This window comes from Phyllobates terribilis, unplaced genomic scaffold, assembly GCF_046119375.1.
Source record: "Phyllobates terribilis strain yellow unplaced genomic scaffold, ASM4611937v1 Scaffold_5__5_contigs__length_657084704, whole genome shotgun sequence".
Taxonomy (NCBI): domain Eukaryota; kingdom Metazoa; phylum Chordata; class Amphibia; order Anura; family Dendrobatidae; genus Phyllobates; species Phyllobates terribilis.
In genome coordinates this window covers 298,358,294-298,384,196 of record NW_027362765.1, presented here as the reverse complement: position 1 = coordinate 298,384,196, position 25,903 = coordinate 298,358,294, and the positions used below count along the sequence as shown (strand labels likewise).

Here is a 25,903-nt window from a genome sequence, read left to right as displayed (position 1 = left end):
ATTGCTTTTTTTGTGTGGGTGCAAATTGCACTTTCGTTCTCGCACATTTAGCTTGGTATATCTCTTTCACTGACAGCACTGATGCCAGTCAAGAGATAATTTTCGTTCAAAATTGTTTCACTAAACTTTCCCCCTGTGCATGGCCTTCTTTTTCTCTGCCACCCCTCAGAAGCCAGCATGTTATACCATACACTTCTTTCCGGTCATTACATGTGGGGGATGGTCAAGGCATCTACCAGGCACTGAAGATAAGTAGCTCAAATGATTGCAGTCTAGGGAAAAGCAGCCACCAAAAAATGTGGATTGTACCAAATCTGTTCTGTTGCTCTGAAAATAGTCTCAAAAGCCTGTTTTGAATTTTTGTGATCCCAGAATGAATCAATCAGGCAGAACTATTGTATGTTACAATGTTGGGCAGGCAATGTTGGCTGCAGCTTGGGTCTTCTTTTAAAGTGAAAGCCATGGCACGGATGGAGGTCTGACATCTAGGATCTCCTCCAATTCCAACAACTTGGCTGTTTAAAGGGAGCGTGTTATGTCGCCAAATGCTATTACCCGGAACTGCAAATATAGGGTCAATCTGCAGGTTAATAATGTTATAATGTTGTCCAGCCGTCTTACTGAAAGTGCCAGGCTTCCAGGAGAAAAAATTAACTTTATTCCTCCCAGGATCCATCGGCTTTCATTCACAGAACTATGCCCGGAGCAGCTACAGTCACCGCTCACAGCATTGTGACACTTTAATTGAGCGCTCGCTCTCCAGCGCATCTGTGTAGAGCGAAATGTCAATCAAAGTGCTGCTGCGTTCTTCTAGCTGTTGTAACCTGCATGTGCTGCAAATTGCATACTTGCGGTCATGTGACATCTGCTTGAGTAGGCAGCAGAGCAGACTCCTGACAGTGTACATATTGCACACAAATAGAATTAATCAATCTGCATGGTGGCTCAGTGGTTAGCTTTGTTACTTTGCAGCGCTCGGGTCTAGGGTTCAAATCCCACCAACATCTGCAAGGAGTTTGTATGTTCTCTCCATGTTTGGGTGGGTTTCTTTTGGGTTCTCTGGTTTTCTCCGACACTCTAAAGACATACTGATAGGGAATTTTAGCTTGAGAGCCCCAATGGGGACAGTGCCGATAATGTCTGTAAAGCGCTGTGGAATTAATGGCGCTATATAAGTGAGTAAAATAAATAATAACAAATATGCAGTCATCGAGTGAATGCAGAAAACCCCATTAAAGACCCAAATGCTGTCTGTGTTCAGCAAGAACACTTTGGGGGTGAATTGCCTTGCTGGAGATTTTTTGTTGCGGAAAATTTGGCAAATATCTCATTCATCTGAACCTCAGTGAGATGAATGGCACTGATTTTTGGTCTCAGAAATGTTTGCAACAGATTCTGCGTAATGGAAATGTAAGGCTATGTGCCCACGATGCAGAAATGCTCAGGATTTTTTCCTGAGCGTTTCTGCATCTCCCTGGCAAAAAAAACGCATGCGGATTGTACATAAGGATTGTACATGTGGATTGTACATGCGGATTGTACATGCGTTTTTCCTGCCAGGGACAAGCGGAAGTGAAGCGTTCTTCACTTGCATTTCCGCATGAGGGTTGTCAAGCGCTTTCCAAGCGATTTTAGCATCACTTGGAAAGTGCTTGACAACTTGGTCACAATATATAAATCCATGCAAACAGCATGGATTTATATAGTGTGACCAAAAGAATGGTAAAAAATAAATATTATACTTACCTTCTGATGGCCCCCGGTGTCTTTATCCGATCCGTCCTGGCTTGCCGGCAGCTTGCGGTAGACTAAAAGGACCTGCCATGACTTCATTTAGCCATGTGACGGGTCACGCGACCGCCGACGTCAGTCACATGACTAAATGACGTCATGGCAGGTCCTTTTTAGACCATCGCGAGCTGCCGGCAAGCCGGGGCCATCAGAAGGTAAGTATAATGTATATTTTTTATTTTATTCTTTTTTTTTTACAGGTTCTATGGTACCCGGGTCCGGAGGAGAGTCTCCTCTCCTCTAGACCTGGGTACCATCCACACACTGAGCCGCATGATATATCTGCAGATGCAGTGATGCGAATGTCATGCTTTCCAATGCAAGTCAATGGCGGAGAAAACGCTGCGATTCCGCAAAATAATTGGTAGTGCTGCAGATTTTTCCGCAATGATAATTCACAGCGGAAATTTCCGCAGCATGTACACAGCACATGCGGATTATCATTGGGGAACATGGCAGACCTTCTATCAAGCGTTTTTGAAGCGTTTCTGCAGCGGAATTGCTGCTGCGGAAACGCTTAAAAGCATAGTGGGCACACAGCCTAAAATAACTTTTTAAGGTGCAGCTTTGTTCTGCCTGATTTAAGTCCGAGCTTTAAACATTGATGTAAGAAACGCTGAGGTAGTAGCATGTAAATCCACACTTTGCATGGGTGCAACTAATCATAGAGACCCTCTTTTGATCTTCGTGTAGAAATCAACCAAAAATGTTGTCTTGTCTTTTGGCATTGAGTACATGCTGTAAAATCGTCTCCCCTCAGGCATGACCTTTGTCCACAGTGAAAATTACAAGCTTCCCCTCCCTCTGTAGCCAAATCCTGCCTGTCTGACAGTGAGTGGCTCCCTGTGAAGGAGTGTGCAGGGAAGGAGCCTATAGACGAGCAGAGCACATAGACACAACCCATACTCCTATAGGCGTCCCAGCATATAAAGCTGTATGATGTGGCTGTGTCCGTCCCTCCTCTCACCAGCCTGCTGCCACCCTACAGCCACCATACCAGTAAGTGCAATAGGTGGGGATTCCTATACTGTATGGCATGTGTAATCTGAAGGATTCGTTTTATATAGGCTGCATTAATGTATACTTCTGGAGGAAGCGGAGTGATGCTCCGCAGTTGGATTTAGAGTTCAGCCATATTGACATGCTTGTATATGTATGGGATGGGTGGGGTGACGTGCTCTGCAGGTTGAGCTGTTGCAATGTAGAAGTTCTTGGTGCAGTGATCTGCAGAAATCATATTAGGGAAATGTCTTTATTTTGAGAGAGGGGGACCCTGGTAGACATCCCACCTGCATCCTGCTCTGCAGCCGGTGGTGTCTTGCATGTTTTTTAATGCTCCGGTTTGCTTTTTCCTGGCATAGGGTTGCACTAATTAATTTTAAGGATTGGCGATGGACCACAATCTGCTCAACTCCCCAATTTATCAGAAAGTGATGGCTTATCCTATAACTTTTACTGGTGGAAAAACCCTTTTTATGCAGCTACCCGGGATTACAACAGAAGTCTACTTAACTAAAAACGGTGCCACTTTAGTCCATGTCTGTGACTGGTACTGCAGTTCGGCCCAATTTATATTGTGTGGGGCTGAGCTATAAGCACCAAGCACTAAATTACATGAATAGTGACTTACCTGGATATACATTTATAAGGCAAATGAATGTAGGCTATTGTTTGCCATTTAAGACCAGGGAGAACTAACTATTGTGTAATTACGTGCGTCCGATCACAGTTCTTATTGGAGGCTGTGTATAGAAATATAAATATTTTTCTGTCATTCAGCCATTTCTTATAGTTATCGGGAAAGCTGGACTCCCAAATAGCAAACGGGTGAAGTTGCGGCACAAGATAGAAGCTGAGACTGCATATGGGGGGAAACCCTTTTAGAGTTGCATGGCAGCCACATTGATTGGCATACAGCTACTTATATTATTTGAAATAATAGCATTAAAGGACTCAAAAAGACAACTCCATGTCCATAAGCCCCAAGGGGTCACCTCCCTCTCCCAGAACAGAGTTTGTCTCTGCAAGCAGCTTACATTCAAGTGGTCTCGAGTCTTCCTTACTAAGACCATACCGATTAGATCAATGTCTTTCCAAGCCTGAAATCTGAAACCCAGCAAACAACCTGAACATAAAAAAACTCCATGCAGACATTGCCTGGTCAGATTGAAACCCAGGACCCCAACTCTTATATTAAGTATCAAAGTAATCTTGATGGAATGGAATATTCATGTTCCATAAACACCAGAAAATCTATGCATCGTCAACTCCTTGGGTGGCTTCTAGGTGGGTTTGAACCTCAACGTGGTTCTGACATATAAAGTCTGGATGCTGTGATAGATTTTGTATTCTGTATGGAGCTCACATTTAATTCTTGATTAATCTTTTGCATTCTACAGATCATCAAATATGGCCCACCAATTTGCCGCACTCACTTCTGAACAGAAGAAGGAACTTTCCGAGATTGCACAGCGTATTGTTAAAGATGGCTGTGGGATTTTGGCAGCAGATGAGTCTACGGGTAAGTGTATGTGATGGCAATGCGGCCCTCCAATTTAAAATGTGCTTTCCCCACCCTCCCCTTTCCTAAAGAATAAAGGTCACTGGCGCCTCTCTTTTAAGGAGGATCTGTTGCGTGCTAAAAAAAATTAAGTTAAGATAATAAGATAAGATAAGATAAGATAAGATAAGATATACTTTATTTATCCCGGAGGAAATTGCGGTATCACAGCAGCAGAACACAGATCTCGAACATGACACATATGATAACAAAACATTTGGAATGCTTTAGACATTGCTTTTCAGACATTTGTTAAACACCCCCATAGCTGTTGGAACAAACGATCTCCTGTATTTTTCCTTTTTACACCTTAGTTGTATTAGGCGATTGCTGAATGTGCTCTTCTGTTTCGCAAACAGTTCATAAAGCGGGTGTGTGTTGTTGCCCATTATAGCTCTGCACTTCTTCTTAATCCTATCCTCTACCACCTCTTCAAAAGTCCCAAGCTGTAGGCCCACCGTCGCGCTAGCCTTCTTTATAAGTTTGTTGAGCTTGTTGGCGTCAGCAACACGCACACTGTTACCCCAGCAAATTATTGCCGCAAAGGTGGCACTAGCCACAATGGATTGGTAGAACACCTCAAGCATTTTGCCACACACATTAAAAGACCTTAACTTCCTTAGGAAGTACAATCTACTCATCCCCTTCTTGTAGACCTTCTCCATGTGGCACTTCCAGTCTAGCTTGCTATCCAGGTAAACCCCCAAATATTTGAAACTGTCCACCATCTCCACATCCTGACCGTCAATGGTAACAGGTAGGCATACCTTCTTGCACCTTCCATAGCTCATCACCAACTCCCTGGTTTTCTTAACATTTAGTTCTAGATGGTTAGCCTGGCACCATACTACAAAGTCCGCAACCACCCTTCTATATTCCTCTTCGTCCTGGTCCTTCCCAATACCGCCAACTATCACAGAGTCATCCGAGTACTTCTGGAGGTGACAACGGTCTGATTTATACTGAAAGTCAGCTGTGTACAATGTAAAGAGGAATGGCGACAGCACTGTTCCCTGCGGGGCTCCGACACTGCTCAGTACACTATCTGATGTAGCCGTCCCCCACCTAACAAACTGTGGCCTATCCGACAGGTAGTCAATTATCCAATTCACAAGTCCCTCATCCACCGCCATTTTAATCAACTTTCCTCGCAGTAAGAGTGGCTGTAATGTGTTGAACGCACTAGAGAAATCAAAGAACAAAGCACGCACTGTGGTTCCATCATTGTCCAAAAAGGAATGTACTGTTTGTAGCAGAGACGCTACAGCATCGTCCACACCCAGTCCCTGCCGGTACGCAAACTGAAGAGCATCAGTATGCGCCATCACCCTCGGACACAAGTGAGCAAGTACTATTCTCTCCAAGGACTTCATCGCATGCGATGTTAAGGCCACCGGTCTATAGTCCCCCGGGGAAGCCGGGAAGGTAGTCTTGGGAATCGGCACCAGGCAGGAAGTCTTCCATAGCACTGGTACTCTCTTTGATTGTAAGCTCTGGTTAAAGAGATGCTGGAAGACAGTACATAACTCATTTGCACACACTCTGAGGACACGTGGACTGAGACCGTCAGGCCCTGCTGCTTTGCCAATGGCCAGCTTACTAAACTGGTCCCTCACGTCATTTTTGGAGACCGAGAAATGATCTATTTCACCCCCTGTTAATTTAGCTAGTTGTTCCCCGGCCTCCTCCCCCTTCCCTGCTGCTACCGCACCTTTATTGCTGAATCTATTGAAGAACTGATTCATTTCATTAGCCATTGTAAGTCCACCACCCCCCTGCTCCGACCTTGCCTTAAACCCAGTCACTAGCTTCATTCCAGCCCACACCTCTCTGGAGCTTTTTTGTGCAAATTGATTTTCTAATTTAACTCTGAATGCCTCACGGGCAATCTTAATTTTCCCCTTTAGGTCTCGCTGTATAATTTTCAATGCCTCCTTGTCCTTCCTTTTAAAAGCCAGTTTTTTCATGTTTAGTAAATGTTTCAACTCTTTTGTAATCCATGGCTTATTGTTTGCATAACACCGAATCTCTTGAACAGGTACTACAATGTCCATACAGAAGTTGATGTAATCAGTAACTCTGCCAGTAATCTCATTAACATTACATTTCTCTTTCATGGTACACAACACCTCCCAGTCTGTACAGTCAAAGCAGTCTTGTAACGCCTCCTCTGCTGCTGGACACCACTTCCTTATCTTTTTAATTGTCACTGGTTGTTTGCGGACGTCTGGTTGGTAAGCAGGAGACAATAGTATGAGGTTGTGGTCAGATTTCCCCAGGGGGGGTAATGCAGCCGATGAATAAGCATTCTTAACATTAGCAAAGAGGAGATCCAGTGTGTTGTTGTCCCGTGTAGGACATTTGACATATTGATAGAACTTTGGTATTGCAGATGAGATCTTTACTCGATTGAAATCCCCAGAAATTACAGTTAGAGAGTTTGGGTGTTTAGTCTGAAGCCGGGCCATCACCCCTGACAACACATCCCCAGCAGCCTCTGGGTTCGCAGATGGTGGTATATACATCACAACTACAATAACAAGAGTGAATTCTCTAGGCAGATAGTAAGGCCTGAGGCCCACTGCTAACAGTTCAATATTTGGACAGCAATGTTTCTCCTTAACAGTTACATGCCCCTGATTGCACCATCTGTTGTTAATGTAGAGTATCACTCCTCCACCTTTTTTCTTGCCGCATCTAACTCTCTCTCTATCAGCCCGAACCATTTGAAACCCTGGTACCGAGACACATGAATCTGGGACCTCCTCATGCAGCCAGGTTTCTGTAAAGCACATGAGACTGCATTCCCTAAACTCCTTCTGGGTCTTACTCAGAGCCAGCAGTTCATCCGACTTATTTCCCAGCGATCGTTGTAAAAATTCTTAAGCTCCACTGATTCTGCTGTTCTATTCCATTTTGTGCGGCATGACTTCATTGCAGAGGCATTCACATTTGTTGCTTTTGGAGCTCACTATGTGAAATCTCTGCTTGTAGCGCAACTGGGCATTTCTTGGGAGTCTTCTCTGGGTGCGTTCACTTTCACCCCTTCCTCCCAGATGCTGACAGTCACCGCTCTGTAGCTGATCAGACTTGGATGATCTCGAGCTGTGATTGGCAGTTTATGAAATAGAGGGGTGAAAATGAGCGCCCCAAAGAAGACTGTAGAAATGCCCAGTTAAATTACAAGCAGAGATTTTACATACTGTGCTTTAACCTTCGTCAGGCTGCATAATTTTACAAAAATTTCTCGACCCCTTATCTCGGAAGGGGGTGGAGATATTTTATTGAAATTTGGCCAATATATTCTGGACCAAAACTGCAGAGATATCACGAAATTTCAGCCCTCTACGGCTTTTCGAAAAAAAAAAGTTATTGCAATTTTAAAACGGAATAGTTACAATTGTACCTACTCAGCCGGACAAAGGTTAAGGGCGCACTCAGATGACTTTATAAATCGGATTGTAGTGCTCGGACTGCCTGGTGGCTCTCCCGACTCGAGCATGACAGCTGCATAGAAATACATGAAGCTATCACGCTCGGATTAGGGAGAGCTGACGTTCCGATCTCAGTCCGATTTATACACCCATCTGAATGTGCCTTATGAGCAACAAATGTGAATATCTCTGCAAAGGAGCGATGCAGCACAAAATGGAAAAGAGTAGCAGAATCAGGGGAGCTCATGGGATTTCTATTTATTTGAGCAAGTTACAGGTTTTCTTTAAGGACCTACTGGAAGTGCCTTCACAACTAGCTGAATAATCAGAGTTGAGCTTTTTTAGTATAATGAAGACTGTAATATTTACTTTCATCTACCTATTTCTCTGTAGAGTATTTCCAGTAGGTGCCATTATTCACCACATGAATTCCATCTAATGGAGATGCTTTTTAATCTATTCTGTGACCTGACCTTGTAGTGAAATATTTCCACTCCTGATGGGACATAATAGTAACCAGCCTTTCCTCTCAGGGACCATGGGCAGCCGCTTAAAGCGCATCAATGTAGAAAATACAGAAGAAAATCGACGTCTGTTCCGTAATATTCTCTTCACATCTGATGCCAAATTGAATGACAGCATTGGTGGAGTCATTCTTTTCCATGAAACACTATACCAAAAGTCCAACAGTGGTGTCCCATTCCCCAAACTCTTGAAGGATCTTGGCATTGTCGTAGGAATCAAGGTCCATCTTCTATCACTTCTTTCTTCTGTTGAGTGATAAGTGATGGCATCTGTCTAAATTATCTTGTCTGCCCTGTCTTTCACAGGTAGATAAAGGCACAGCTGTTCTCGCTGGGACTGATGGAGAGACTACCACTCAGGGTCAGTACCTAGATCTCTAAATACCTCCTCCGATCTGGTCCTTGCCAATAGTCCTCCATGCCCCTTCCAAACCTTGGTTGTTACAATTTCAGGTCTAGATGGACTTGGAGAGAGATGTGCTCAGTATAAAAAGGATGGTGCTGACTTTGCCAAGTGGCGATGTGTGCTGAAAATCACAGACCATGCACCCTCAAGCCTTGCCATTTACGAAAATGCTAATGTGTTGGCACGCTATGCAAGCATATGCCAACAGGTAATCTTTTTTATTGGAAATGTCTTACTTTTGCTTCTCTTTTTTTCTGTCTAGTGGCTCTTTATCTTGGCTTCTTGTCTTATCTGTATTTCATCTGGCACAATTTCAAAAGATCACTCCTCTTGAACTCTGGCACTTCTATGCTGTACATATGGGAAAGTGCTGATTAAGCGGCAATAGTGGCCGTTATTAACCCCACCAGACCTTGCATCTAAGATAACATGTAGCAAGCTCAGGGTTCTGATGGAGCAAGCATAGCTTACTGTGATAGGTTTTGGGGAGCAAGCAAACTCCCCATACAGGTCCTTTTACTTCATACCTGAGATACCAATTTTGGAGCATGTTTTATTTTTAATACTACTTTGCTCTTTTCCTTTGTTATTCCTCCTAGGAAACTAATAAAGAAATAACTATATGTTGCCATTCCATATGACAAACTAATTGTGAAAAAGGACAACTGTACTAGACTGTGTGGTGACCGATGCCCAATTGGTAACACCCACCCATTTACAGTACTTCCAGGAGGAATAAGAGAGGAACGTCACAACACAGAGTTCTAAGAAATGATACTTTAGGATTTTTATTGCATAGAGAATACATGTACCGTACTTGCAGTATACGATTAAGAAAAAACTCATTGCTTTCTTTCAGAAAAAGTGCCACACCTGTCTCTGGGTTGTCTGTTATTGAAGTTCTGCGTCATTGAAGTGAATGCGAAAATACCACTCACATCCCGTGGACAAGTGTGGCACTGCTTTTGGAAGAAAGCAGCTGTTTCTTATAATGTACAACCCCTTTATTTACTGTATTTGTTTCAATATTCAGCCGATATATATATATATATTTGCTGGAATTAGTGGTGCTTGTATACACACAGTCTGCAGCTATTGTTGCATCTTTGGGCACCATTTTTAGCCTATGTGATTATGCTTTGGACAATTCATTTTTGTTAACGGTACATGGTGTCTCTATACTGTAACCTCCAACAATCAGCTATCATTAGTGAAGGAGCTTAGAAGAAAGTATTCATTTTTCCAGCCGTGCCTCCACAGGTGAAATGAAGCAGTGACTTGGCTTTGGTCCTCCTTGTAGCCTTTCTCTGTCTGATCTGGCTAGTAAATGAGTACATTTCTTTTTGTACAAAAAAATTCTACAAAAACTTTTTACTGTTTTATAAAGTTATTAAAAGTATTATCAGCCATGCAAATAAGGATTTAGCCAGATTTTCGATCTGCAGCTTTTTAAAAAGTCACAAACTCCAGTGCAGCAAGTGGGAAGATCAGTTTTTAGACAGAAGTGTTAAAGAGGGTGTCCACTACTATACATAATGCCCCATCGATTTTAAAGAGTGGAAAGAAGTGTTTTTGTAATTACCTTGTGTTGTCATTCCTGCCTGTGAGTGGCGCTATCGCTGACCGCTCACCAGGCATCATGTGACCTGGCTGCAGCCTCGGCTGACATCCGCTGATGTGACATCAAGTTCCGGCTGCAGTCAGGAGTGACCCAGTGACGATCGCCCCCCTGATTGATGGGCTGTGCGCGGGGTTTCACCGCATGTCACAGCCCAGCATCCACTGCGCGCATTCCCAATGAATGTAGAGGAGAGGGAAAGTGCGTCGTGGATGCTGGGCTGTGATGTGCGGTGAAACCCCGCGCACAGCCCATCAATCAGGGGGGAGCACGTCACTGGGGCAGCCGGAATTTGACGTGACATCAGAGGAGCCGGGGTCACATGATGCCTATTGAGCAGTCAGTGATAGCGCCGCTCACAGGCAAGAATGACCACACAAGGTAATTACAAAAACACTTCTTTCCACTCTTTAAATCGATGGGGGCATTATGTATAGTAGTGGACAACCTCTTTAAATTTATCAACACTGCAACATTTTGCTAAATTTGGTGCAAATAGTGGCAAACCAGCCACAAGTAAAACTAGCTCTCAGAATGAATACTCCCTGAAGAGTTTAAGTAGATGACTTCCATTTCCAAGCTAAAGAGAACAAATCCAATAGATTGGTTATCTAATTTTAAAGTGCTGTCGAATATGGTGGCGCTATATAAATAAAATTGTTTTTAATATTATTATTATTATTCCTAATTCTACATGTGTCTTTCAGAATGGTCTGGTGCCAATTGTTGAACCTGAAATTTTGTCCGATGGGTCACATGATCTCCAGAGGTGCCAATATGAGACAGAAAAGGTAAGCCTGATCACATTTCCAGCTCCTTCTCTTAACCATGTTGGGTGTTGTAGTTCATGAACAGTCTACATCCTTGTTAAACATTAACATGTGTTTTTTACACGTTCAAGATATAAGTCTGGGAACGATGCCAATGAGACTTTAGCCTAATGATCATGTTGGCAGAAAGTAGAGATTAATTCTAGCTTTTTATGCTCCAGAACACTAGCAGGAATAATCTAAAGCCTTATTCACAAGTCCATGAAACAAGGACCATGCTCAGATCGCAGGTCTCCTGGCCTGAGCTAACTGTCTCATATCATGATCATAATTAGGTCATGTCTGGTGACCTGCTGGTCATGCCGGGTATTACAATCAAGTATGGTTTGTTTTATGGACATGTGACTTCGAATTAAATCGTATAGTCAGTGGAAGACTCGCATTACAGCATCAGTGAGGCCAATGACCTTTCACAGAGTAACGGGGTGTATTTTCAGGGTCATCTGATAAGCTGTTTAAAAGTTGTCCTGCTGCCGGAACCCCAGCAATTCGCTGTATTCTATAGGGTTCTTCAACAGCAAGTGGTCAATTACCCTGCAGCGCCACAACAGGAAAAAGAAAATATTACACTGTCCATTGAAATCAGTGGGCTGTCCATGAAATGCATGGATGTGCCAGGCCCTCCAGTTTGAGAAATATGCCTTGTAGCCTTCTCCAATCTGCCTTAGAAGGTCTTACTACATGTATATGCCCTATCCTAATGTATGAGCAGGGGCAATCTAAGGCCGACAAACCCTTCAAGCAATTCAAATCTTCGAATATTCTTGAATGGGTATAGCCTTCACACAAGTACCTCAAAGGCAAATATTGTGATACTCCCAAATTCGGGTGAGTAAATCTAGACTAGCTCTCTGAGCTAAAACACTAGATCTACATGTGACATGTCAGATGATGGTATCCAACTGTCACATGTATGTAACCATATGATCAATAGATGTGGCAGCCTTTTCATCCTGATGATCCTCCGAAGTCCCAGGGTAATGGATCACGAATGAGTAAGCATTCAAGGTGAGGATCTCACCCCCAAATTGTAAACTATAAAAAAAATGTATATAGGGGACTTGGCCCCTAAAAGAACATATTAGCAGTATACACTTCATTGTTGTAATTGGTTTGAAAACTCTTTATATTTTATATGCTAATGAGGGGGCTTTGGTGCACCCTTGGCGTGGCCAAGAGCTTGGTCTATTAATACGTCCCCTCAATTTGCATACTGTGCAGTTCCCTGACTCTGACAGCGCACGCTTGGCCAATGTGAGCGCTGCCTAAATCCTAACTGTGGCGCTGCGTGTGCACACTGACAATGAAGGAGTCTGCTGCATACACAGTGTGAGGGCACCCCCTTTCATCATTGCTTCCTGACAGCAGCTGCTCACTACACTGATACACCTAGAAGGATAGTGGGAAGCTTCAGAGTGGATCAGACACGTACTCCTCTTGTGCTCAGTGCATCACAGATGGGTCAAGATCGGCTTTGACATTGGCCAATTCTGTGCAGTGCAGGCAGGAGGAGTGCGAAACTGATCTCTCCTCCTCTCTGAAGCCGCTCGCTACACTTCTGGGTGTAGCAAGTGGCGGCCACTGAAAGGAAGCAATGATGAAAGGGTAGCCTGCCCTCGTACTGTGTTTGTACCGCTGACTCCTTCATAGACAGTGTACACGAGCAGCAGAGCATTTAGGTTCGAGTGGCCAAGTGTCTGCTGTTGATAGGAGACAGCTCAATATGAAATTGAGGTAGATGGGCATAACTAAAGCCCCCTCATTTGCATATGGAATATAAAGCATTTTCAAACTAATTACATCAATTTAGACTGCTAATATGATCTTTATATTGGTTAATTCCCCTAGATAACTTTTTTTTTAGTTTAGTTTGCATTTCGGGGGTGATAGACTGGATAAGTCATCCATCTTTTCGTCCGAGTGCTGTTGAATGGAATAATTTTACATTGCTGCACTTTGCGTTCTGTTAAATAAAAACAGAGATATTAGAAACTGGATGGACCCAATTATAGCAATTATAGTCAATGGGGCCCTTCTGCTTCTGTTTGCATCTGCTATGTCACAGATCTGTGTATTTCACTGCATTGCTCTGTTTCTGGAATGGACGCATGAAGCAGACCTAAAAACGCAGTGTGAACATAGCCTTTGACACATCCCAAACCTCTCTTCAGTCCCGGACTCCAGCCTAAGCTCTTCAGCTACCCATAATCACTGTCACTCACACTGGCTGGAATGTAAGTGGCTATTCACACACAGAAAGCAGTGGTCTTCAACATTTGCAATTGCGTTTGACTGATGGGGCTTTATTTTCATAAGGCTGGATGACCCTCTGTAATATTCTTGTCACTGATGGATTCTGGGAGTCGTGTAAATGTATGCATGTATATCTCTTGTCACAGGTCCTGTCTGCAGTGTACGCTGCTCTCATCCAACATCACGTATATCTTGAGGGAACACTCTTAAAACCAAATATGGTAACAGGAGGACAATCCTGTCCCCAAAAATTCACCCCAGAGCAAGTCGCTATGGCAACTGTTACAGCTCTGAGACGAACCGTTCCTGCCGCAGTACCTGGTAATGAAGCCCCTCTCTGTCTCTCACTGAGCTTTATCGATCATACTATTGGACTTCTTTCCAAATTCCATCTTTTTCTCTAAAAACAATAAAAGTCCATTATTAAGGGATCACCTCAGGTGTCCTATAGGGCAAAAGCCTTTTATACTAAATGCAGCCATACCTTTGGTGAATCTACTACTTTTATTTTTAAAGGGAACCTGTCAGGACCTTTCACCATTAAATGGTCGCTACTGTCTTAAAGTGTAGGAGATAATGGGGGGATTTGTCAAGATTTGCCTTTTATAGACCAGTCCTGTCCCACACTCCGCTGGGGTAAGCCACTACGTTGGGTTGATGAATCTTCCCCAATGTCTCTGAACGTGTCTCTATGGGAATTTTGTGGTCCTGTATCATCATAAAAAAATAATTTATTATTTCTGAAGAGCCAACAAGGAGGTTCCTTCCTTCCAAAGTCACACTGGCTGGCCCGTTAAAAGGGATGTTCACTTTGGATAATTGGGGTTCTCTGTGACGAGTGAATTACAGGCTCTGCCACTGTGGACTTCCCACTAATCAGCTGTAATCTAGAAATAGCCTGGCTGCAAGTGTAGTATTTTCCAGTAGCGCCACCACAGGAGAAAGGAAACATTGCAAGATCTCATTAAAATGAGTAGTAGTCCAACAGATGGGCTTAGATGTGTCGGTTCCTCAAGTGCAAGAGATGTTGTTTGGAACCACTCTCGAGGTCTACGGAAGCATATTAATTAGGCGACTATCTAAATATGGCTTTATCTAGCAGTAGAATAAAACCTACACACAAGACTCTGCCTTTTACTTCTTCCTTCCTATTCTTTTATACTTCCTATCCTGTGATGTAAAATTCAATTCCTTCCACTTTACTCATTGGGCATTTTTTTATATTGATTTTTTTTTCCAGGTATTTGCTTCCTGTCTGGAGGTCAAAGTGAAGAAGAGGCATCCCTCAACCTGAATGCCATGAACCGCTGCAATCTTCTACGCCCCTGGCGAGTGTCATTCTCGTACGGCCGTGCCTTGCAAGCTTCAGCACTTTCTGCCTGGCTAGGGAAAGTAGAAAATGAGAAGGCATCCCAGGAGGCCTTCCTCAAGAGGGCTAAGGTTGGTACTAGTCCTTGCCCAATGGATGTGATGACATGATGATTTCACATCGGTGTGTACAATGTGATCGTTATTTAATTGCCCATACATACCACAATATTAACACTTCTATTAGGAAACGTTGTCCAGTTTTGTAGGTCTCCTAAGGCAAATCCCTATCCATGCTAAATACAATTTTTAGGATCATTATTATGGTAGAAAAGCTGGTCAGGAGGCCAAAGGTGACCAACACTCAAAGTTCCTTTTTTGCACCATCTTGAAATGACCATGACACTTGACTGAGCTGTATGATTCAACCGCTGACATTACCTTACCACATATAGATTCATCAGGGAATGACTCTTTCTTATGTGTATTGCAGATTAATGGCCTGGCATCACTCGGGAAGTATGCTCCATCTGGATCTTCTGACACTGCCTCCTCCCAGTCTCTCTTCCAACCAAGCTACACCTATTGAGCTTACCTAACTAGCTTTCTTTATCTAACGGACTTTCCAAGTCCAAACACTAAGCCATTAATATAGGTCGTCCCAAGCTAAATCACATCATTTACAGTAAAAATGTCGGGTGGTATGTTCAAATCTTTAAAATTCCATGTAGTAATGGTATTTGGTGCTGTAGCTTAATGATTTTGATACTGGAAGCAATGACAGCACGTTTATAGGTGACAGGGGTGTGTAAGAGGCAGACTGTCTGTACAAGACCCAAAGACACTGTATATTGAACCATCTCAGACTTTTGGAAGGCTGCTATTTAAAGAATGACCAAAATGAATTGGGAACATGACTCTATTAAAAACTTTCTTTAATAAAATCTAGTGCATCTCATTATTCCTATAAAAAAGATCAGACATTGGAATTTATTGTATGATCTGTACATCCGGTGTTATATATAGAACTCTTCTTGCATGGGGTATTCACATCTTAGCCATTCATGGGTGAGACCCAAATATCTGTCTCTATGGCCACTAATAGTGGGAGCTCTGGAAACAGCCGAGTGGGCTGTGCTATGCTCATTTCACTCTGCATAGAGCACACATGTCAAACTCCGGCCCGTGGGGCCAAATTCAGCCTGCAGGGTCGTTTTATTTGGCCCACGACACCAGAACAACCAACCCTATGTGGGGCCATTATTCTGTATGGAGGACTATGTGGGACCCATTATTCTGTATGGAGGACTATGTGGGACCCATTATTCTGTATGGAGGACTATGTGGTGCCCATAATACTGTATGGAGGACTATGTGGGGCCCATAATACTGTATGGAGGACTATGTGGGGCCCATTATTCTGTATTGAGGACTATGTGGGGCCCATTATTCCTTTGAAAGTGCATTAAGCTGTAGGTTGGATTGCTGCTAAAGGGGGGAAAAAAAACAACCTCTTTAAATCTTCTTCCTTAGCGAGTGTGAACGAGCTGAGTCACCGGAGCGCAAGTGCAAACGGAAGTAAGTGACTTGTTTTTCAGTGACTTTGTATTCAGGGAGTTTGGAAGGGAGGAATTTGGACTGAATTGCTGTCTGTATTTTATTAATTCTTTACATTTCTTTTTACTTAATATTTCTGTCTAGTGCAATTCCCATTAGGAAATGAGCTCCATTATTGACAATGCTATCCAGTGTACATCTTGCCACATGTATGCAATCCTTGAACAGCCGATCGAGGTTGCTTACTGCTGCGCGAGATGTGTGCACGTTGTGCGTTTGGAAGCCCAGGTACTGGATCTAAATGAGCAGCTGGCAACACTGAGATCCATTGAAAATATGGAAAGGAGTCTGCTGCTCCCTGAGCAGCTGCTCACTGGGGTAGATGTGGGGGAGGGTGGTAGTCGGGAGCTGCAGGACAGTGAGGCAGCTAGCTGGGTGACAGAAGGGGGGGTAGAGGGAAGAGTGCCAGGGAGGCTAGTCCTGATCTGGCACACCTCAATAAGTTTGTAAAGTTGGCAGATGAGGGGGGTGTCGGTACAGGGGTAGCACTGCTGCAGCAAGGCATGTCCTCTGAAAGCCGGAGGAGTGTCAGCTCCAGTAAGGGGGGAAATAGGAGAGCAGGGCAGGCCAGGCAGGTGCTGGTAGCGGGGGACTCAATTATTAGGGGAACAGATAGGGCAATCTGTCACAAAGACAGGGATCGTCGAACAGTGTTCTGCCTACCTGGTGCTCGAGTCCGGCACATCGCTGATCGGGTTGACAGATTACTGGGAGGGGCTGGTGAGGACCCAGCGGTCATGGTGCACATTGGCACAAATGACAAAGTTAGAGGTAGGTGGAAGGTCCTTAAAGATGATTTCAGGGAATTAGGCTGCAAGCTTAAAGCAAGAAAAACACAAGGACACCGTAAAACAAACGTATAAAAATACTCTGTTGTAAAAAAGTAACAGTAAACAGCAAGTGCTAGTAAAAAGGTGATAAGAAACAAATTGAATTGTATTCAATTTGTTTCTTGCTTTCGCAAGATTAGGGAGGTCTCCACCCTTTCCTTGTGGGCCATGCACATAAATGCCGTTCTCTGCACTGTGTCCACATGGACATTACCTGTCAGATCTGCTCATATAGGTACTATACACATGATCAGTTTTTAAATTCATCAGATAGGGACTGCTCTGATGTGGGTTACCTTGACGTTGGTAGAGCGGCTTAGTATACATTTTTTGCAAAAAATGTGTCAACCAAATACGCTGTATTTTATCACCTTTTTACTAGCACTTGCAGTTTACTGTTACTTTTTTACAACAGAGTATTTTTATACATTTGTTTTACTGTGTCCTTGTTTTTCAGTCTTGGTGGTGTGAACACTGTCCTACAGACTTGTTCACCATGTGCATGGCCCATGTGTTTGTATTTAAGCTTAAAGCAAGGTAATATTTTCTGAAATACTGCCTGTACCAGAGAGGAAACGGGAGATTAGAGAGATAAATAAGTGGCTCAGGAATTGATGTAGGAAGGAGGGGTTTGGGTTCCTGGAGAACTGGGCCGACTTCTTAGTTGGCTACAGGTTCTACGCCAGAAACGGGCTGCTCCTCAATGGGGAGGGTGCAGCTGTGCTGGGGGAGAAAATGGCTAGAAGGTTGGAGGAGTGTTTAAACTAGGGATTGGGGGGAAGGTATTCATTTTATAGGTGGGGAAGATAGTGCAGATAGTGACCTGGGCACAAATAAAGAAATTGGGGGTGGGGTTAGAACAATCAATATAGTAAGAAGGAATAGAGGTACAGAGAGATACATAAAATGCATGTACACTAATGCCAGAAGCCTCACCAACAAAATGGAGGAATTAGAATTAATTATAAAGCAGATAGATGAAGCAGCGACTCAAGGAGAAGTCATTATTATGGGCGACTTTAACTACCCTGAAATACATTGGAGAACAGAAACCTGTAGTTCAAGCAAAGGTAATAGGTTTCTGACAACTATGAGAGACAATTGCCTTTCACAACTGGGTCAGGACCCAACAAGAAGGAGGGCACTGCTAGACCTAATATTAACCAAGAGGCCAGACCGCATATTAAATATACGAGTTGGGGGCCACTTGGGTAATAGTGATCACAAAATAATAAGTTTTCATGTATCCTTTAATAAGATGTGTAGTAGAGGGGTTGCAAGGACACTAAACTTCAGGAAGGCAAATTTCCAACGGTTGCAATAAACTAGGACAATATCCTGAGACATAAAACTACACAAAGAAAATGGGAGACATTTATTAGCATCCTGAATTGGACCTGTGCACAATATATACCCTATGGGAATAAACATGCTAGAAATAGGAGGAAACCACTATGGCTAAATAGAGTTGTAAGGGGTGCAATAAGTGACAAAAAGAAAGCATTTAGAGAGCTAAAGTAGGTAGGTAGTGATGAGGCATTAAATAAATGCAGAAAATTAAATAAATAAATTCTATAACAACCAAATCAAGGCAGCAAAGATTGAGACAGAGAGACTCATTGCCAGAGAAAGTAAAAATAATCCCAAAATATTCTTTAACTACATAAATAGTAAAAAACTAAAAAAGGATAGTGTTGGCGCCCTTAAAAATAGTCTGGGTGAAATGTTGGATGAGGATGAGGAAAAAGCCAATATGCTAAATGATTTTTTTTCAACAGTATTTACACAAGAAAATCACATGACAGAAAACATGATCAGTGATAACAAAAATTCTCCATTAAATGTCACTTGCGTAACCCAGCAGGAAGTACAGCGGCGTCTAAAAATCACTAAAGTTGACAAATCCCCGGGCCCGGATGGGATACACCCGCGAGTACTGCAGGAATTAAGTAACGTCATAGATAGACCATTATTTTAATTTATTTATCTTTAAAGATTCCATAATAACAGGGTCTGTACCACAGGACTGGCGTATAGTAATTGTGGTGCCAATATTCAAAAAGGGGACAAAAATTGAACTTGGAAATTATAGGCCAGTAAGCTTAACCTCTACTGTGGGTAAAATCCTGGAGGGGTTCCTAAGAGATGCTATACTAGAGTATCTGAAGAAGAATAACCTCATGACCCAATATCAACATGGGTTTACGAGGGACCGTTCCTGTCAAACTAATCTGATCAGCTTTTATGAGGAGGCAAGTTCCGGACTGGACCAAGGCAATGCAGTGGATGTTGTGTATATGGCCTTTTCAAAAGCTTTTGATACGGTTCCACACAAAAGGTTGATACATAAAATGAGAACAATGTGGATAGGGGAAAATATATGTTTGTGGGTTAAGAACTGGCTCAATTATAGGAAACAAAGGGTGGTTATTAATGGAACACACTCAGACTGGGTCACAGTTAACAGCGAGGTACCACATGGGTCAGTATTGGGCCCGCTTCTTTTGAACATATTTATTAATGACCTTGTAGGGGGTATACAGAGTAATATTTCAATATTTCCCGATGACACTAAACTCTGCAGGGTAATCAATACAGATGAGGACAATTTTATATTACAGGAGGATCTATGTAAACTAGAAGCTTGGACTGATAAATGGCAAATGAGCTTTAATGGGGATAAATGTAAGGTAATGCACTTGGGTAGAGGAAATAAAATGTATAATTATATGCTTAATTGTAAAACACTGGGCAAAACTGTCACTGAAAAAGACCTGGGTGTATTGGTGGACGACAAACTCACATTTGGTGGCCAGTGTCAGGCAGCTGCTGCAAAGGCAAATAAAATAATGGGATGCAGGGGCGGACCTACCGCCCGTGCAGCCGGTTCATTGAACGGGGGCCCCCGAGGGAGAGGGGGCCCCTCCAGCAGGGCCGCCATCAGGGCATGACTGCCCTGACTCCAGCATGGGGCCCGGCCTGTCGGGGCCCCCTCGGAGCCCCGTTGGGGCCCCCCTCTTGTGCGTCTCCTCATGGGGCCCCCCCGCAGGACCCCCCGCCATCACATGACCCCGGACTATACTGTCCGGTCTGCACTGTGCGCTGTGAGGATTCGCCGGTTTCTGAGCTATTGTAGAATTTACAATAGATATCGCTCGTGTAATAGGGCATTATAAGGGTGGAACAGCCTACATGGAGCGTTATATGGTGGCCAATATTCTGTATGGAGTGTTATATGGGGGTCAGTATTCTGTATGGAGCGTTATATGGGGGCCAGTATTCTGTATGGAGCGTTATATGGGGGCCAGTATTCTGTATGGAGCGTTATATGGGGACCAGTATTCTGTATGGAGCGTTATATGGGGGCCAGTATTCTGTATGGAGCGTTATATGGGGGCCAGTATTCTGTATGGAGCGTTATATGGGGGCCAGTATTCTGTATGGAGCATTATATGGGGGCCAGTATTCTGTATGGAGCGTTATATGCGGGCCAGTATTCTGTATGGAGCGTTATATGGGGGCCAGTATTCTGTATGGAGCGTTATATGGGGGTCAGTATTCTGTATGGAGCGTTATATGGGGGTCAGTATTCTGTACGGAGCATTTTATGGGGGCCAGTATTCTGTATGCAGTGTTATATGGGGACCAGTATCCTGTATGGAGCGTTATATGGGGACCAGTATCCTGTATGGAGCATTATATGGGGACCAGTATCCTATATGGAGCATTATAAAGGGGTCAGTATCCTGTATGGAGCATTATATGGTGCCCATAATACTGTATGGAGGACTATACTGTCCGGTCTGCACTGTGCGCTGTGAGAATTCGCCGGTTTCTGAGCTATTGTAGAATTTACAATAGATATCGCTCGTGTAATGGGGCATTATAAGGGGGGAACAGCCTGCATGGAGCGTTATATGGTGGCCAATATTCTGTATGGAGCGTTATATGGGGGTCAGTATTCTGTATGGAGCGTTATATGGGGGCCAGTATTCTGTATGGAGCGTTATATGGGGGCCAGTATTCTGTATGGAGCGTTATATGGGGGCCAGTATTCTGTATGGAGCGTTATATGGGGGTCAGTATTGTAACATACCTGGCGGCGTCCTTGCATGGTGGTCCATCTCCCACTGTGCAAGAGCGCGCACTTGATCTCCAGTCCAGAATGTCTCTCTGGCTTCCCTCCTTGCTGTCTGTTTGTCTGTTTTGGCTGCATAGGGCGACGCCCGCTGAACTTCCTGTTTCTTGTACCTGCTGCGGTCACGCCCCTGTTGCACCTTCAGCCTATTGCTGTCCATCTTTGAGTATTTATACCACCTTCTTCCTCAAGATGGCGCCTGAGCATTGTTTCTTGTCAGTTGGCTTTTTTTTGTCTCTGACATGCCAGGTCCTATCCTGTTTTCCTGCCTGTTTTCCAGTTCTGTGTCTGAACTGTGGTCTGTTCTTGTGAACACGCTTCTTGCCTGTTCTTTCGCCTTCTAGGGGCCGTATTCCTAGATCTGCCTGTCTGTGCCTTGCGGTATCTGTTCCCGTCTGAACAGAGTCCTGTTTGTGTCTCTGCCTTGCGGTATCTGTTCCCGTCTGAACAGAGTCCTGTTTGTGTCCCTGCCTTGCGGTATCTGTTCCCGTCTGAACAGAGTCCTGTTTGTGTTCCTGCCTTGCGGTATCTGTTCCCGTCTGAACAGAGTCCTGTTTGTGTTCCTGCCTTGCGGTATCTGTTCCCGTCTGAACAGAGTCCTGTTTGTGTTCCTGCCTTGCGGTATCTGTTCCCGTCTGAACAGAGTCCTGTTTGTGTTCCTGCCTTGCGGTATCTGTTCCCTTCTGAACAGAGTCCTGTTTGTGTTCCTGCCTTGCTGTTTCTGTTCCCGTTCCTCTGTTCCCTGTTGTCTGTGCCTCGTTTCTACTTTAACCTTGTCTCCCTTTTCCCTCTGTCTGTTTTCTGCATCTTTCTGCAGAGTCTGAACTCGCTCCTAGCCTGTTCCTCCCGCCTTCTAGGGGCCGATTACCTAGACCCGCTCCTGTATCTTGTCTGTCCTGTCTGAACACGCTCCTTGCCTGTTCGTCCCGCCTCTCTGGGGGCCGTATTCCCAGACCCGCTCCTGTATCCCGCTGCAGTGTCGGTCTCTTCCGTACACTCAGTTCCAGTCTGAACTCTCTCCTATCCTTTACCTGTTTTGCCTCTATGTCCGTTCCTTTCCTTTTTCTGCAGAGTCTGAACTCGTACCTAACTCCTGCTTGTTGTCTCTGTACTCCCGTTTGTGAGTTTGTGGTCCACTTGCTACTTCACTGCAAATACCCTGTGGGTATCTGGCTCTGCCTTTCCCTTCCTGTCTGTTCCGTGTGAACAGAGCCCTGTCCGTCCTGCTCTGACTCCTTGCTCACTGCTCCGGCAGCCTTGCTCCGCTCTGACCCTTTTGCTCACTGCTCCGGCAGTCCTGTCCTGCCCTGCTTCTGCCCGCTGCTCCGGCAGTCCTGTCCTGCCCTGCTTCTGCCCGCTGCTCCGGCAGTCCTGTCCTGCCCTGCTTCTGCCCGCTGCTCCGGCAGTCCTGTCCTGCCCTGCTTCTGCCTGCTGCTCCGGCAGTCCTGTCCTGCCCTGCTTGTGCTCGCTGCTCCTGCAGCCCCGTCCTGCTCTGTTCTTGCCCACCGCTTCGGGCGTTCCCTCTCTGCTGTGGTTGTCTACCGCATCTGCGGTTCTGTGACCCAGTCTGTACTGGGTCTTAACCTTTCTGTGCTCCAGCCCGTCCTTTCGGCCAGTACCTCCCTGCCTGCATACTCGCCTGTATCCACCCATCTGCATACCTGCCGTGTTTGCTTACATCCACCAGTCTGTGCCAGCCTAACCTGCCTGTTCCAGTAATCCCAGTGTGGGTCAACCCCCGTGTCTGGAGTTTGACCTGGAGTAGCACCTGGTCCCTCTGCCCGGTTTCTCCCTGGTGCACTGGCGTCGTATGCCGTCATGCCACCTTGGTCGGATCGGCCAGATACTTAGTCACGCCCCTCCAGGCACTCTCCGGTCCATGGTCCAGTGGAACCACAACACCCGCACACGCCAGTCAGTCCGGGCGTGTGCATAACAGCATGCTCAGGCCATGGTTCCCGTTGAGCCCCACGGCCTTCGCTCTCTGAGAAGTTTTCCAGCGAATACATGCATTAAAAATAAATAAATAATTTTTTTTTTTCTCAGCTGAGTTCCAGGCTAATTACGCACCCGTCCAGATGGATCTATCTGCTCTCGTTCCTGCGGATCCGCCACGTTACTATAGGGATCCAAGACAAAGTCGTGCATTTGTGGAGCAATGCATGCTACACTTCAAGTTCTACCCTCTATGTTTTCCCACCGATCGGGTTAAGGTGGCATTCATTATGTCTTACCTGGCGGGTGATGCCTTGGAATGGATCAACCCCCTATATGAAACACAGGATCCGATCCTCCTGGACCTAATGGCCTTCCTGGTGGCCTTTCTAATGGTCTTCGATGATCCTAACCCGGAGGCTCCTGCTGAAGCTTCACCTCCCAATATCCCGGAGCAGCCCCGATGGGTAATGTGTGTGGGTAGCGCAATAGTCCTCCAGCCCAATGAGACTACTGCCCACCCAGAATCCTCACAGGGTGACTACGCTTTCCGGAATACTTCTCCCAACCTCAAGAGGCAGTCCAGACGTGCTAGACGTAGAGGCAAGCCGTCACGCCAGGGTCTGTCCTCCCTGAGACCTCCTGACCCCAACCTTGAAGTCCCTACTGAAGCTTCATCTCCCTGTATCCCGGAGAAGCCCCAACGGGTAATGTGCGTGGGTAGTGCTCCGGTTCTCCTGCCCGAAGAGACTTCAGCCCATCCAGACTCCACACAGGAGAACTTCCTGCACCCGGCATCAGATGCTTCACCCACTTTAACCAGTGTGCATGTCCAAGGATGCTCCAAAGCTGTGGTTACCTCTGAGTCTGTGCACCTCTACTACCTGGCGGAGGACCTCCTGTTGCCTCCTGAATCCTCCGGGATACCACTCGATGACAAATGGAGAGAGACTTCTCTACACTCGGTACTCGATACTTTGTCCGCTTCGTCCTGTGAGCCTGACAATGGGTACCCCAAAGTGGTAGTTACCCCCGAGTCTCTACACCCCTCCGAACAGGCGGAGGACCTCCAGTTGTCTCCAGAACCCTTCGGGGTGCTACCTGGTAGCGAAAGGACAGAGACTCTCCTATACTCTGTACCTGATACCTCGCTCGCTTCGTCCAGTGAGTCCAACCTAGTGTACTCCGAAGCAGAGGTTACTCCCGAGTCTCTACACCCCTCTGACCAGGCGGAGGACCTCCAGTTGTCTCCAGAACCCTTCGGGGTGCTACCTGGTAGCGAAAGGACAGAGACTCTCTTATACTCTGTACCTGATACCTCGCTCGCTTCGTCCAGTGAGTCCAACCTAGTGTACTCCGAAGCAGAGGTTACTCCTGAGTCTCTACACCCCTCCGACCAGGCGGAGGACCTCCAGTTGTCTCCAGAACCCTTCGGGGTGCCACCTGGTGGTGAATGGACAGAGACTTTCCTATATCCTGGATCTGATACCTCGCTTGCTTCGTCCAGTGAGTCCGACCTTGTGTACTCTGAAGCAGATGTTACCCTTGAGTCTCTACACCCCTCTGACCAGGCGGAGGACCTCCAGTTGTCTCCAGAACCCTTCGGGGTGCCACCTGGTGGTGAATGGACAGAGACCTTCCTATACTCGGTACCCGATACCTCGCCTGCTTCCTCCAGTGAGTCCGACCTAGTGTACTCTGAAGCAGATGTTTTCTCTGAGCCTCTGCACTCTTCTGACCCGGCGGAGGACCTCCAGTTGTTTCCTGAATTCTCCGGGGTACCACCAGATAACAAAGAGACAGTGACTTTTCCTCATTATGTACCTGATAACCCGTCTATTTCTTCCTGTGAGCTTGACAAGATGTACCTCGAAGCAGAGATTACCCCCAAGTCTCTGTCCCCCTCCAACCCGGTGAAGGACTTCCAGTTGTCTCCTGTACCCTCTGGGGTGCCACCTGAAAATATGTGGAGAGAGACTTCCTTGTGTGCTGTTCCTGGTACTCCACCCGTTTCGTCTGTTGCTAAGGATGGCTGGATAGGAGGTAGCATCCTAGCTAACCAGATGAGATCAATTTTTCCTGTGGACAGTGGAAGTGATCTCCTTGAAGTGAACGACTGGTCCTCGAATTCCCTGCGGAAGATTCTGGCAGGCCTGAAGAAGAGAGGGCGTAAGGGGGGGGGTACTGTAACATACCTGGCGGCGTCCTTGCATGGTGGTCCATCTCCCACTGTGCAAGAGCGCGCACTTGATCTCCAGTCCAGAATGTCTCTCTGGCTTCCCTCCTTGCTGTCTGTTTGTCTGTTTTGGCTGCATAGGGCGACGCCCGCTGAACTTCCTGTTTCTTGTACCTGCTGCGGTCACGCCCCTGTTGCACCTTCAGCCTATTGCTGTCCATCTTTGGGTATTTATACCACCTTCTTCCTCAAGATGGCGCCTGAGCATTGTTTCTTGTCAGTTGGCTTTTTTTTGTCTCTGACATGCCAGGTCCTATCCTGTTTTCCTGCCTGTTTTCCAGTTCTGTGTCTGAACTGTGGTCTGTTCTTGTGAACACGCTTCTTGCCTGTTCTTTCGCCTTCTAGGGGCCGTATTCCTAGATCTGCCTGTCTGTGCCTTGCGGTATCTGTTCCCGTCTGAACAGAGTCCTGTTTGTGTCTCTG

At 45.4% G+C, this 25,903-nt stretch overlaps 1 protein-coding gene across 1 annotated transcript; it reads left to right on the top strand.

The window, feature by feature from the left end:
• The first annotated feature begins 2,630 nt into the window (after nucleotides 1-2,630).
• LOC141273048 (fructose-bisphosphate aldolase B-like) lies at nucleotides 2,631-15,668 on the top strand. The gene is made up of 9 exons (XM_073684383.1): nucleotides 2,631-2,790; nucleotides 4,191-4,312; nucleotides 8,319-8,530; nucleotides 8,616-8,670; nucleotides 8,763-8,923; nucleotides 11,041-11,124; nucleotides 13,563-13,737; nucleotides 14,657-14,856; nucleotides 15,218-15,668. Exons 2-9 carry the CDS (start codon nucleotides 4,201-4,203, stop codon nucleotides 15,311-15,313), a joined length of 1,095 nt encoding a protein of 364 aa, XP_073540484.1. The 5' UTR covers nucleotides 2,631-2,790; nucleotides 4,191-4,200; the 3' UTR covers nucleotides 15,314-15,668.
• The last annotated feature ends 10,235 nt before the right edge of the window (nucleotides 15,669-25,903 follow it).

Bases quoted from the DNA above. Each gene is read 5' to 3' on its own strand.
- LOC141273048 (XM_073684383.1), top strand. From the start codon at position 4,201: ATGGCCCACCAATTTGCCGCACTCACTTCTGAACAGAAGAAGGAACTT. The intron at 8,924-11,040 runs GTAATCTTTTTT...TGTGTCTTTCAG, and splicing joins ATGCAAGCATATGCCAACAG to AATGGTCTGGTGCCAATTGT. The intron at 13,738-14,656 runs GTAATGAAGCCC...TTTTTTTTCCAG, and splicing joins CGTTCCTGCCGCAGTACCTG to GTATTTGCTTCCTGTCTGGA.